The sequence below is a fragment of the Hippocampus bargibanti genome, linkage group LG10 (assembly GCF_051943395.1).
Source record: "Hippocampus bargibanti isolate YZ-2025 linkage group LG10, ASM5194339v1, whole genome shotgun sequence".
Lineage (NCBI taxonomy): Eukaryota > Metazoa > Chordata > Actinopteri > Syngnathiformes > Syngnathidae > Hippocampus > Hippocampus bargibanti.
Genome location: NC_142743.1, coordinates 1,893,770 through 1,908,871, shown reverse-complemented (window position 1 = coordinate 1,908,871; position 15,102 = coordinate 1,893,770). Strand labels below are relative to the sequence as shown.

The following is a 15,102-nucleotide window of genomic DNA, read 5'->3' as shown; positions in this document are numbered from 1 at the left end:
ATATTGGCAGAAGATGAACCGGAGTAAAGACACATGCCAAAATAAGACAAGCACTCCGCATGCATTTCATTTGAGGTGGTTTTACACGACTTGTTGTTTAAGGAAACATATACAATAAATTGTAATTATGCGATTTTCTTTATTAGAGGGAAGTGATATTTTGATAGGGAACAAAAGTACTTGATGATGATTCGTGAGAGGACGCAATCCCGACAGCCAACCCAATGTCCAAAGACCACGTGTATCCTTGCAGAAACCAGCCTGATTTGATTATGCCCTGGACCTGTCTTTAATATTTTCACGTGGGTGTAATTAAACCAAAATCACAGGTTTACAGTGCCAGAATTCCAAATAAGCTGACTTTGCATGAGAATATAGTTTCCCAAAAAATTCTTCAGAGATGCAAACAAGTCGTTCCATATAATAATTGTAAATTGTGTACGAATTCCAATGCCAAAAAGTTATCTCTTCCTGTTGAACCGGCCGCATATGGTTACATTGTGCTGTGCGTGCGCGCGCGTGCCAAGAAAACTACTTAGCAGGCCCATTGGCATTAAGGACCGGTAAACAGACCCTGCAGTTGAGGCCAGTGGAAGGTGGGATGTTGGCCATTGGTCGGAGAAGTCTGCGAAGTCACCCTCCTCCTCCGCTTGTTCGTGACGTTAATCTCTCTCTCTCTCTCTCTCTCTCTCTCTCTCTCTCTCTCTCTCTCTCTCTCTCTCTCTCTCTCTCTCTCTCTCTCTCTCTCTCTCTCTCTCTCTCTCTCTCTCACACACACTCCCCCCTCTCTCTCTCCCCCTTTTTTTCTCTCCTTGGGTCCGCTCAGTGTAACCTATAGCCAGTAGTGTTGAGCTGGTTGCTGCACACGCTGACCCTGCCTTGCCAACCCACTCTGATGCTGGCAGCGACAGAGATCGGTGAAATAGGATGAATCAGTGAAATGATGTTAACGTGAAAAAAAGAAAACCAAAAAGAAGCGCTACGCTTATTTGGATCGCAGGAGGGCATAAAGTCAGTGGAACCATGTTCAGAGATAGGCGGCCTTCGGGCGTGAGTAGACTGGACTAGCGCGCCTCTTTTGGACTCGGCGGACATTTTCTGTCGCGATGTGGAAATTATTCAACATGCAAACATCGACTTTGGACAGTCGTTAAACAGCGACGTGGCAGCATTCCCGAAGGTTTGGCTTGTCATTGTCGTCCGTGCGGGTGAGACAGCCAGTGTGTGCTTGCATGTGTTTGCGCGCGCGCGCATTCGTGTGTCGGGATGAGTCTCGTATCAGGGTTCCCTCACCATCCGGTCATGCATCACCCCGACAGCCACCACTACTCTCTGCACGCGGCCGCTACGGGTCGGTGTCACGAGGACGCGGGAGCCCCTCCGTATTTCACCGGCTGGCTTATTAGTCACGCGGACGTGTCGCCCACCGAGTACGGCCTCGCTCCGGGCTACAGTCCAGATTACCACGGCAACAATGGCACTGGGACCGTAAGTGGCCTGGATCCTAACCACCATCATCACCACTACGGACACGGTGCTTTGGTCTCTGGTGCTGGTGCCATCGCCGTGAACGGAGCCCAGGTGGGTATGCATCATAATCATCATCACCACACATATCCTCGGACGGTGAAGCGGAGACCGACTGCAAACCGGAAAGAGAGGCGGCGGACTCAAAGTATTAATTCGGCCTTCGCGGAACTGAGGGAGTGTATCCCCAATGTCCCCGCCGACACCAAGCTGTCCAAGATCAAGACTCTTCGGTTAGCCACCAGTTACATCTCCTACTTGATGGACATCCTAGACAAGGACGGCCAGCATGGAGACACGCAGGCTTTCAAAGCCGAGCTGAAGAAGACAGAAGCGCGGGAGGAGCGGAGGAAGCGGGACACGGTAAGAAGCGTGCAGGGCTGCACAAACAGGTCTGAAAAGTGGCAATAATTTCAATTCCCCTCAAACATAATGTCTCGTTTTGGTTACTATTATGAGGGGCGGGGGTGCATGGTACACTATAACTCTATAATGGCCGAATGAATTCTTATCGTAAAGCATGGTGAGACTTTACAGATTTTGTATTATGGTAAACTATATAATACGATGGGAACCATATTCTTGAAGTATAAATCGCCTCGATTGTTTTGAGAAAAGGTGTCCATTCTTGTGAGCAAATTCTCAGTTCAACAAATAAGCGCTGAAACATATGTGTGAATTTATATTGATTAAATGTGTTCCCTAAATTTGACTTTGAATAGAAAAAAAAACTCAGCTCAACAACTAAAAGAAAATCACAACTATAGATTCGTGGAACAAAAGTGAAAGCCGCATAAAAAGCTGAAAACTACTCGGGCAATGAACGATTCTCTCTGAGCTCACCAAGCCCCAAAATGTTTTACACATGAAACATTGCATACTCAAAATGATCACGCCTTTAAAGTACGGTGCCAGAAATTTGGTCTCCCCACAGACAGCTCGGAGCCAAGCGAGTCAATATTTCAGCAAAGAATTCATTTCTTGCTGAAGCTTTTCCGCGATGTTGTTCTAATAAGCGGCCTTATTTTTCACTACATTTGGTCTGTGTCTGCGTAATCGTACCGAATACGAACTATTTATTATTAAGAGTTATTGGTTCGAGATTGCAATATTTACCACTCTTTGCTCGGTTCCCTTTTGACATACAGTTCATTTGATGGATTATTGGTGCACAGTGACATGCAGCAAAGTCAGCTTTATTGCCAAATATGCTAATATGCATGACATACAGCACAGATGAAATGACTGTCCTCTCGGACGACACGCTGTTATCTCCTGTAATGACTTTGACAAATATAATAAACACGAAAACGCCAATTTGCCGGGAGAGAGAGAGGAGCCGCTGCGAGTTCACGCGCCGCCATCTTGGGAAAAACAACAAAAATAAAGTTGATTGCATGTAAATATTGCGAAGCTCAACGTACTGAACACGGAATACAGCTACTGCACATAACATAGAAAAAAACTGTTAATTTGATTAAATGGATAACGTTGCGAATTATTCAAACAGGGCTACACATTTTCCACATTTCCAAAATAGCGACGTTGCCGTGCCGTTGCCGCGCTTGTGGTAGAGATGGACATGCAGCCTTGCAAGCAAACACACTTTCCCTTAATGCCCTCTAAAACATGTTAGGGGATTCCTCGGTGGCATTTTGAAGTTGACTTCAATTGGACCAGCAGCATTGGTTTCAACTTTACGGCTCCATTAGCAATTAAGGAGTTAACACTTGAGTGAATTCAGAACTGAATGGCGCATTCCTCAAATTTGACAATCAGGCGGAAGGTACACAATAATTATTTCAGACGAGTCCTGCCTCATTTCGGCATGGCTTATTATTTTACGGAGGTAACAATTTACATTTAAGACCGATGCACAGTTTGGTAAGTCCAAAAACCGAGCGTCATTTGAAATGCTGGATGCAAACAACGCGCATAAAAATTCAGAGCGTTCTCTGATATCTTGGTTGCTGGGTTGGATTTAGAGGGAGTTGGGTTTACATGTTCATCAGCAATTTCCCGAACGCACAACTAAACGAACATCATGGAGAACGTCTGTCTCAATGAACGCTCCACTCGGAAAAAAACTGCTTTGTTAAATGAGATGATGTAGCCAAATATGCAAAATATGCAAATAAAATATATAACCGATATCACTCTATAATTATATTAAGTTACATGTATTTTCATTTGTAAAATGGTCTGAATATTTAAAGTAGCACCATCACAGGGAACGTAGGCCATGAAATGTTACTGTTATTGTGCCATGGGACGTGATTCATTCAAGTGAATCTGCATGCAAATTCATTTTTTGGGGGGCTGGGGCAGAATAGTTTAGTTTTCAAAAACCAAACCCAGGGAGCGTATTCAAAAAAAACGGATGCATTTCAGCCTGACTTTTATTTATTTTTTTACTAAAATTAAAAATACTGTTATATTCGCTTGTATGCTGCGCGCAGATCACTTTAGTTGTTAGGGTATCCATTTTTATTTTGTTGATGCTGCGTTTGTACTACAGGTAATCAGTAAAAGCATGGGCCAAATGGAGACGAACAAAATAAAGATATTGCACACGATTGAAAGGAGGATTTACGTTCTGTGGGGAACTATCATGATTCTTTTGACAAACATTTCTACATTGAATGGTTGGATTAAAAATTAATTTACTATTATGAAGGTTTGCAAACAGACATGAGTATTCGACTGTGACGGGATACCTGTGTCGTTCAGTATAGCAACGGTCTTTTTACTCACATCTTGTCAAGTGACATAATTACATTTGATTACTGTTTTGAAATATTCTATATAACATAATGTACAAGTTAAATGTTTACAGCATTTTAGATGGCGTGTGTCTCTCCTTGACACACACGTTAACATATACGAGAAACCACAATCTGTTAAATTGTACACGGTAAACGACCGAGTGCAGATATTTGTTAGCATTTACACTTCTTGGTTTATTGCAGCGTAATTTTATGTGCCATAAGAAAAAAAAAATATGTCAATTCATACATGACCAATTTTGTTTAATTTCAGCCCATGTTATGACTAACACTGAGCCTAATGCACTACAACAAACGCTCATTCTGTACCGAGACAACATGCACACAACATGTACCTCTCAAGGAGACATTGCATATTCTTCCAACAATGCCATTTGTCTGCAGGTGGACATCGCCAAGACAGCGACATCGTCTTCGTGCTCGTCGTCGTCCTCCTCATCGTCTCTCATCGGCGACAAGAAGACGAAAGGGCGGACAGGGTGGCCCCAGCATGTCTGGGCTCTGGAACTCAAACAGTAGCCAGCCAGCTCCATCACGGCGGACGACTGCACCTCCCGGTTCCGAATCTCTCCGCTGCGGGAGGATCGTAACGCACTTGTATAAACTAGCAAGTTTTTTTTTTCCGGATGTGAACCTCGGGACACACCTACCCATTCCCCAAGGACGCCATATACAGTATGTAGAAATGTAGGTGGCCTATCTATGCCCGTCATTAGTGGGTTGCGCTGTTTTCTATCTACACATTTCCGATCTGCTAAAGTCCAAAATTTCCCTCAGACATCTAGATCGACCTCCTGTTACCGAGGTGTCTAAATTAAGATAGCCAGCGATTTCTTTGTCAGTATATTGTAAACGGATCAGGGATGAAGAGGTTCAAATAAAACACAGAACCGTGTTTTATCGATTGGTTGCCCAATTTGCCAGAATTGAATAGAACGGGGTTATTCGCGGCATGGGAGGTTTGTCCACAAATGCTCTTAAATTTTTCTATTTTTTAAGATGTTAAAGTGATCACAAGCAGGCTAACTGAATACTGTATAACCCAACGACTCATCATCTGGCCCACAGATTTATTGCTGAAAGCATCCTGTACAAATGGGAGGTTAGTTTGCGCTCAACTCTATTTAACTCGATACTATATTTATGTGCAATGGGGCCGTTTGGACGAACCGAACTGCCACTCAACAGATTGCCGAAAGACGTGTGATATTTGTCATTCCCACACTATACAATTGTTTGTGAAGTTGTACTGTCTACCTGCATATTTGTCGTTCTGGTTCTCTGTGTAAATACATGTTGAAACGTCACAGTGATGACAAAGTGTCCGTTTTGTGAAGTGAAAAACGTGGTGGGAGTGTACATAATCTCGAATATAGGCTGTAATCTGTGTTTTGAATTGAATAAACCACCACTTGTTTACATTGAAACTGATGAAAACCAACCTTTTTTGAGCTGTGAATTAAGGGTCTCGAAAATAGTGAGTGCATTTTTGGAGATTTAAAAATACTCAAGACAACTTCAAGTTTTGCTGATATTACCACGAGAAAAGAAAAACATCTTCTTAATAAATGTATGTTCCCCCGGATTTTAAAAGATTTAGGAGCGCAATATGTGACGTCACATCAGCACCTCCGGAAAGCCGAAGCTGTAAGATTCCCACGCCATATATATATATATATATATATATATATATATATATATATATATATATATATATATATGTTCCGACCAAACGGTTGTTAAGTCAAATGGTCATAATGCTCATGAATCGAAATCCATTAGAGATGTTGAATACTCGGTGCTATATGATTTGCCGACGATCTGATTAGGATGTCACGGCAGGCGGGCAGGTGTAAGTCTGGCTCGCCGGTGTTTTGCCCTCTCCCCGGCCTTGCCCCACTCTCCACACCGCCGCGCGGTCCGACTCTGCGTGCGTCTGCGGCACCGATGCGCCCCAACCGCCACCTTGCAACAAAGCAGCACGAATTGTCTCAAAGAGGAGGCGGCAGCGGGCGCGAGCCTGCCACGGCGTTTTCTTAGCAGCGTTTTGGTAGCGGCATTTTCGTAGCGGCGTTCTCATCAGAATCAGAATCAGAATCAGAATCATCTTTATTGCCAAGTATGTAGAACACACAAGGAATTTGTTTCCGGTAGAACACGCTGAACTAGTATCGTCGTCAAAAAAACTGCTAAGTGGCACTATACAGTTCCATTTTGGCTACTGTTGAAAGAGTTCAAAGAGTTAATGGCTTGAGGGAAGAAGCTGTTTAAATGTCTGCTGGATTTGGTGCGCATGGATCGGTAGCGCCTGCCTGAGGGGAGTAGCTGGAAAAGGTGGTGGGCAGGGTGCGGAGGGTCCAGTAGGATTTTCTGCGCCCTAGTTTGGATTCTTGCAGTGTGCAAGTCCTCGAGAGTGGGTAGGGCGGTGCCAATGATTTTTTCCGCCGTCCTCACTGTCCGTTGATACCTGCTTCCTGTATTCTAACCGATCCACAATCCTGTACCCTATATACCCCCAATCGGATCCTGCTGAAATACCCTCCCCAACATTTGGTCCTTTGAGCCGGATATAGTGTTCAGGATGGACTCAGAGAAAGAAAGACACCCTGATATGAGGCCAAAACGTCGAACACATCCTCCAACTTGGATGCAAGACTTCAAGGTCGAATACGTAGGGCAGTTACGGTGGAACTCGTCTGCGCAAACCCCAACAACAATGACACATCTACAGAGAAGACCAGCCCAGATGAACTGCTTCCACGCACCTCAAACTTATTCGGCTTCGAGGATACTGCTCAGTATCGAGCGCCTCAGATAGCCTCAAGTTTCACCGAAAGCAGGCTATATGATGAACCCTTCCCGGGCACCAGTCACCAAGTGTCCAGTCACTTCTGCAGCCCCCATTCCCATGCTCAAGTTACCACTCGAACCTCAGGACTGTCATGATCTGGTTGGCGACCAACGGGGGGGCGCGGTCAGCCCCGCCTGCACCTGCACAGGTGCTGGTCGTCCCGATCAGATTGGCGACCAACGGGTAGCGACGTCAGGCCTGCCGGCAGCCTCGCAGGTGCTGGTCGTTATAATCACTGTCACTTAAAAGGACACCCGGCACGACCATCCGTTGTCGGTTCATTGTTTGCTGCATGCATTGTGTATGTGTTTGTTTAACCTTCGCGGACTTTTACTTTTGGTCTTCTTTTGCTACTTTGTATTTTTTCCATTCAGATGATTTTGATGTTTTACATTTTGTTCCTGCTGACTTTATTTTAATACAATTTGTCAAACAACCTCCTGCTCCCTCCTGCCTGCTTTTTGGGATCCGCACCCGCCATCACCACCTCGCAAACCGTGACAGAATGAACCGACCAACCATCGGATCCCGCAGCTACATCGGACCCGTCTCATTTCCACCCTGTGCCTGGAAATGCTACGTCCACGTTAGCCCGAGCCTCGTTGAGTTTGAATTGCGTCACTCGACGAGCCGTAACATCCACATAAACGTCCGGCCGAGACCTCCTTCCAGGTGGCCGTCCAGGGTGACACTGGGTGACTGGCAGTGCACGCCCGCGTCCAGCCACGCTGTCGTTGTGCATGACGAATTGAGTCTCATCCAAGACGAGCCGTCCAACGTCCGTGTCAACGTCAGTCCGAGACCCCACTCACCGCTGGATCCCGGAGCGGCTCTGGACTGGTGTCGTTCCCCCGGTGCCGGGCAGTTCACGCCCACGTCGGCGTCCGGCCGAGACCTGGTCCCATACGGCCGTACGGGGTGCCATTCTGCGCCTGGCAGTTCGACGTCCACATAGAGCCATGCGCCGTCGCGTGAACGTGCGAGAAGGATCACACTCACGCCCACGATGATCCGTGCCGTATCTTCGTCATCCCCAGGCCGAGTCCCGTTGCCATCAGGCCGCCGCCCGTCGTATGCTGGAGAGGCAGTGGTTGCCCTCTTCACCGACCGTTCCTGGCGAGTGGACCTTTTGCGAGACTGTTGGGACTTCTGGAAGCAGCCCCTTGAAGGGGGGGTACTGTCATGATCTGGTTGGCGACCAACGGGGGGGGGGGGGCGCTGTCGGCCCCGCCTGCACCTGCACAGGTGCTGGTCGTCCCAATCAGATTGGCGACCAACGGGTAGCGACTTCAGCCCTGCCGGCAGCCTTGCAGGTGCTGGTCATTATAATCACTGTCACTTAAAAGGACACCCGGCACGACCATCCGTTGTCAGTTCATTGTGAGCTGCTTGCATTGTGTATGTGTTTGTTTAACCATGGCAGACTTTTACTTTTGGTCTTCTTTTGCTACTTTGTATTTTTTTCCATTCAGATGACTTTGATGTTTTACATTTTGTTCCTGCTGACTTTATTTTAATACAATTTGTCAAACAACCTCCTGCTCCCTCCTGCCTGCTTTTTGGGATCCGCACCCGCCATCACCACCATGCAAACCGTGACAAGGACCTTGCAACAAGAAAATAACCTCCTGCGTGAGACACGCGAGGCCCGACATGTCAGCCTAAAGGAGATAAACAAAGCTTGTGATGACCTCAAACAGCTATTTGATGTGGCTCACTCATTGAGAACAGGCATGAGCCATGAAAGCATTCCTTCGTCACCCTGTCCTGGCCCCAATTCATATCCTGTGACGGCCGCCATCACAATAGGCGGCCACCGCGTCACTGAATCAAAGGATGAAGATGTTATTGGCTTCACCGGCCACCATGGCCTGAACCTGAAGCTGATCTAGATGAGAACATATGCACACTTAAAATTTTTGCTGTTAGTTTTGGCCCTATATATTTCCCTACTGTCCAGACGTGGCGGTGCCAGACTCTGCTATGATAGATCCCTGCTCTCAGGTAGGGGGGAGCAGAGGACTATTCCCTGAGGCTACACTGATTACTTTTATTGTCCTGACTGATTACTTCAATTGTCCTGCCTGATTATGGGGTCTACGACTGGCTTGATTGCCCAATTTGCTCTGGTAATATCTCATCAGCCTCTTGGATAAGAAGCGAAACATCCAACACCTTCAAAGAAGTACAGATGACGGCTGAAGTAACCTTCACATTGATGGACCACTCCTGTATGACCGAGAGCTTACACAGACAAAGAATAAAAGCAGTTAACATCAGGAATTAAACTTTTGGACTTTCCATGGCATGGGAGCGCCTCAATGAAATACGCGGCTTACCAGAGGCTGTGGAACGGGCTCTGTTCAAAAAACTGGAAACATTTCCAAAGGTCACAATGAAAGATCCACAGAAACTCAGGGACCTAGCTGACTTAATGTCAGAGCTACGGCTACCTTGCAGGCTTGTCATACTAAGATACTTCCAGGACAATTAGGCCCATTGTTGAGAAACTCCCATACAACGTACAAGAGAAATGGCTTTATTTTGGGACAAGATACAAACAAGAACACCTTTCTCTGTTCTGGTAAACTTAATCACCTCGGAGACAAAGGCTCGCACAGACCCAAGCTTTAATATCTTCACTCAAGCCCCAGCAGAAAGAGCAACTGGGAGAGGTCCGCAAAGACATCTGTGTATGTTCAGTAGACACGGGTCTCTGGAACTGCTCAGGCTCAATCTGGGGAATGAAAGGAAAAAAAAATGATCCAAATAAATATTGCCCTCTGCACCGAAAGCCCCATCCTCTCAGAAAAAGCAGAGGCTTCTGTGAGACCATAACTAATCACAAACAACTGTTGAAAGATCATTACATCATGTTCACTGTTGCTTCCCCACAGAGCACCTTGAAAGACTGTGCAGCTGATATAAAGTTCATGGAGTGCGATAGCACCGCCCATGCAACAGTCCTTCACCCATACCCACTACCTGAAAGTCGAAGTTGTCCCCTCCCACTTTTGAGGATGGCGGGGAGGAGACAAACCGGGTAGCCAGGAGGTCAGATCCACGTCCAACAAGTATGTGGTGAAGGATTGAGCGCCAGAGCATGTGCTAATTTCTGTCTCGTCAGTGTGTTCCTGAACGGACATAAAGACGAGTCCAAGAAAATGTACGCCTTATTGTATGAGCAGAGCAATCATTCCCTAGCACGGTCAGAGTTTTTCGACAGTTTCATGATCTCCGTAACCTCATATTCATGCAGGGAGGAGAGCCAGATGTTACACTGTGGAGTCATTAGATAAGAAAGTAAGCATCTCTCTACCCACACTTCTTGAATGCAACAAAATCCAAAACGCAAATTGAGAACGCATGGCCATTGAGTACTTCGATGTCCTGGCGTACTGTCTGCAAAGAGAGACCTTCAGGGGTGCCTTCCATGCCCAGAGACTTAGCAACGGTGGACAGCAACATAGTCCTCTCGGATCCATCATCCAGAATTGCAGAGGTGTCTCATGTTTGACTACCATAGTGCATGTTAACACACACGACTTTAAATGTGACCCGGTTCACGAGACTCGGTCGGTCAAGGTAGAAGGACTCAGACGCAAAGGTGGTGAGACAACTTCCAGCCTTAGGTGGCAAGTCTGCCTTAACCTTTTCAGCTCTGTTGTTAATTTCGTGGAGGGCGAGAAGGGGCCTCCCTTGACAAAGGCTACAGGGTTTCTTGAGATTGCACTGGGCAGCTAGTTGCTGACGAGCACAACGCAAGCATCGCTTGTTCATCTGGATCCATTCCTTTAGCTCATCTTCGCTGAGCTTGGACACACGACTGCACTGACTGAAGGACTGCTCTGTACTGTCACAATAGGCACAGTAAGCTCTGGCTTTGTCCCCTTTCTTAACTGGAGGCTCTTTGCTGCTATGGAACACGACAGTTTGCATAGCGGTAGTACGACCATCCCCCTTGCTCGTCTGCTTCCCCTTGGGGCTTCGTCCAATCGATCGACTGTCGAAGCCCTGACACCATGACTCATGGCGAAGCCACTCTGACAGATCATGCGAGGTGTGTGTTGCTCCATGTCTCGTGAGCTGATAATGGTGGAAATCAACTGACTAAGCGAGCGACATGTGAACCACAACTTTACTCGTTTTCTTCTTGTTGACCTAGTGTTTGAAGGACTTGAACTTGGAGTGCAAATCTCTGGAATGCCACTGCATCACCCCGCCTTACCTGTGGGTAAGAACCGTAGTTATGTTGTTTAGGACGAGCTGATAGGGTTGACCACATTTGTCATGGAGTGCCATCATGGTGTCAGTGTAGGGGTTTGGTGAATTTAGATAGGACTCTGATATTAGATCTACCTTTAGATGATCTACAAGTACTTGGTACTTGAAAAGTTCAGTAGCAGTGAAGGGAGGGAGGTTCTCTAAAGCTCTACGCAGTCTGGCAAACTCGCTGGGATTTGGAGAGGAGAACTTTGGGATTGTCGGTTGTGGTCTTCTGTACAGTGACTCGGAGAATGGAGGCTGCATCTGATGTGTGGCTCTGTGATACTGTGGCAGACAAACATGTGATGGGCCGACTGTGTCACATCATGATTGGCGTCAGGTGCGCGACCCTCCCCTCCCAGCTCCTCCGGGCTCTCACACCTGATCCCAATCCCACTAATGTGTCTTCTGACTATAAAAATCCCCCGGTTGGTCTTGGTATTCGCCAGTGTATTTTCCCCCCATTGTGACTTTTCGCCTCACCGTATGCAAAGTTGGTCCCGCTCGGTTGTTGCTGTCTCGCTATTTTCTCCTGTTATTTTCTGTTTTTCCCCTGCGTCGTTCAAGTAAAGCCTCTTTTTGAACCGATTACTGTCTCCATCGAGTATTTTGGATCCAGCTCCATTTTTGTCTGACGAGATCTGTTGCCACACCTCGTGCGGACGTGACAGACTGAGGGTATTCTGGATTGTGAAGGTAGCAGACGATGGTGAATTTAGGAAACGGAGGAGATCTCATGGGGATGAACTGAGAATGATGGACAGGTACTGATTGTGGTTAGGGACCTGTAGCTTGGTTTTAGGGGGAGCGGGGCAGTGAGGTAACTGATGGTCATCCAGCAAGAATTTTAGTTCGCTGACGAAGACTCTTGGATAAGAAGCGAAACGTCACCTTCAAAGAAGTACAGATGACGGCTGAATGAACCTCATCGATGGACCACTCCTGTACGGCTGAGAGCTTACACAGATGTATTGCTGCCACCTTTGGGAGAGACAGCCTTCTGCTAGTACGTAGCTGAGAAAAGGCCACACTTAAATTAGCTAACTTAAAGAACCACCTCAGATTCAGGCTTGGATGTAGACAGCCGGTTAATTCCTAAATGCTTGAAGCAAGCAACCTTGGAACACGGACACTTAACTGATAAAATGCAACAAAATTATACTAGGAAAATACTAAACCTGCGAATTAGGAGGCTTAACATAGAGATAAAAAACAAATAGTCAGAAATATAAACTTAATATGGGAGATTACAAACCAAACTTACCCACAAAATCTATCAGGAAGTGTGTGAATTCACTAAATCACGATACACGAGGAACCACAGCAAAACCAAAGAGAGACAAAAGGGTACATTTCAAAAATTAGTTTTCGGAAAACAATCACAGCTACTAGTAAACATGAGGGAAATTAGAAATGAGCAGATTTCAAGGGAGAACTGGATCAAAAAAATGTCACACAGAGACAGAAAAGGCTGTGCTAACCAAAGGTTTACATTTCTCAGTGACTCCTAAAACGATACCTACAGTAGACTACATCACAGCTACTCAATCGGCCATTATGATGATGATACTAGTGCAGCGTGTTCTACCGGAAACAAATTCCTTGTGTGTTCTACATACTTGGCAATAAGGTTGATTCTGATTCTGGTGATTCTGATTAGAAACAGCACACTTTCATAAGCAGAGGCAGAGGATCTATGCATAAAAATATCAGCCCTTCTCAGTCGTGACAAACCACCTCTGTCCAACATAACATTAGAAGAGAGAAAGGCGTTACCTACTCTACAAAAAGATAAAAATATTACTATTTTGCCAGCAGACAAGAGTAGGTGTAGAGTGCTTCTCAACACATTGGATTATGAAGACAAAATAAATAGGTTAATCATTGATTCTAGCACTCATGAACTAAAAAGGGACCCTTCCAATAGATGGAAAAAAGAATTTATAGACTGTCTCCAAAAGTTAGAGAAAGGAAAACTAATAGACAAAGAGATGTATTTTAGATTATACCCGGGAGAGGCTACGCCATGTATCTATGGACTGCCAAAAATACATAAAGAAGGGTTGCCCCTCAGACCCATTGTTTGTCATATTGACTCCTCAACATACAATGTAACCAAATATTTAAAAACAATCTGAGCTCTGTTGGGTGTAACAAAACAAAACATCACGTAGAGAACGCTGCAGGGTTCGTAGCAGTGACGTGCAGTCAGGGGAGGCAGGTCAGGCAAATACTAAGTAGAAACGAGCGGTGAGGCACCAGCCGGCTGAGCCTCACCATGGATTGCGCAATGACTATGCTAACTGTGCTGGCTTGCTCTGCAGTGAGGCCACATTGCTGTCCCTCTGCATATCGCTATCAAAGTGTTCAAACACTTTTAGTATATGAACTAAATTTCTACAGTTTAGCGGGTGTATAAAATGTAGTCACTGTACATTATAAACATGGTACTACAGTGTTTATTTTATTTTATTTTTATCTAAACTCAGTTCTCCTGCCTCATGACAGGGGGCGTTGGTGATTAGAGAATCTTCTTCCGACTCCTCGACTGTAGAATAATAGAATTGGTGACAGCAAGCTACAGTAAACAGTTAGCAAGTTAAGTGCAACCATCCAGTCATTTTTTTCATGTTGTTTGGCCTTATTTTCAGAATGGTGGATTGAATATCTAAATCTAAATTGAAAGAATTTTCTAAACTGGACTTTCAATCGAAGCAGGAGATAATAATTAAAGGCAGACCCAACACCGGACTGTATAGCTCACCAACGGCGAGGGATGAATGTAAATCTCCTGCACAGCTTCTCAGCTTTTTGGCCATGAAGGATCTCATTGAAACTCTTCCTGAAGCGACAAAGTTGCTCCAGCTCGTGCTGACTGTTCCAGCTACTACAGCAACAGTGGAGCGGTCATTCTCAGCACAAAAGACTGAAAACATACAGTCGGAACAGGACTGATCATGGACGACTTTCTTCACTGGCAGTGATCTCCATTGAGACAGAGAGACTTGGACTTCATTTATAAGTAAAGGTAACACGATAATAATGTTTTTTTTAAATTCTTTTTTTCTATGCTACAGTTTGTATACAGTATATAAAGAATGCTGACATGACATTTTAAACAAAACACGTTGCCAATCAAATGGTGAATAAGCTACTGTGTGGAGTTCATATGTTTGTAAATCTGACTGATCTGAGAAGATCATCGGTGTCTCTCTGAAGCCATTGTTTGGATTCCAAGCCCCCCATTTTCAGGACATCTGCAACAAACTCACGTGACCAAGTCGACCAATGGCGCGACCGATGGCGTGTCACGCCTCACCCGCAGAGCCATCCGGATCGCTGGCGACACCAACTACCCTTTTTGGATTGTAAAGTAATTATAAAAGAGGACAACGCGCTAAAAACATAAGTCTTTAGGAAGGCCACGCACACGAACCAATATTACTTTTTTAATCCAACCACCCTGTACAACACAAACTAGGAGTTATCAGAACCCTCCAGCATAGGACTAAACTAATACCATCAAGCGTCGAAGGTAGAGAAAAGGAGTTAAAACATGTATGTCACGTTTTGCGAGGTGGTGATGGCGGGTGCGGATCCCAAAAAGCAGGCAGGAGGGAGCAGGAGGTTGTTTGACAAATTCTATTAAAATAAAGGTCAGCAGGAACAAAA

General features: G+C 45.6%; 1 protein-coding gene across 1 annotated transcript; it reads left to right on the top strand.

Moving 5' to 3' along the window:
• Window positions 1-857: 857 nt before the first annotated feature.
• hand2 (heart and neural crest derivatives expressed 2) lies at window positions 858-5,734 on the top strand. Its single transcript, XM_089006167.1, has 2 exons — window positions 858-1,890; window positions 4,698-5,734. Exons 1-2 carry the CDS (start codon window positions 1,267-1,269, stop codon window positions 4,830-4,832), a joined length of 759 nt encoding a protein of 252 aa, XP_088862293.1. The 5' UTR covers window positions 858-1,266; the 3' UTR covers window positions 4,833-5,734.
• The last annotated feature ends 9,368 nt before the right edge of the window (window positions 5,735-15,102 follow it).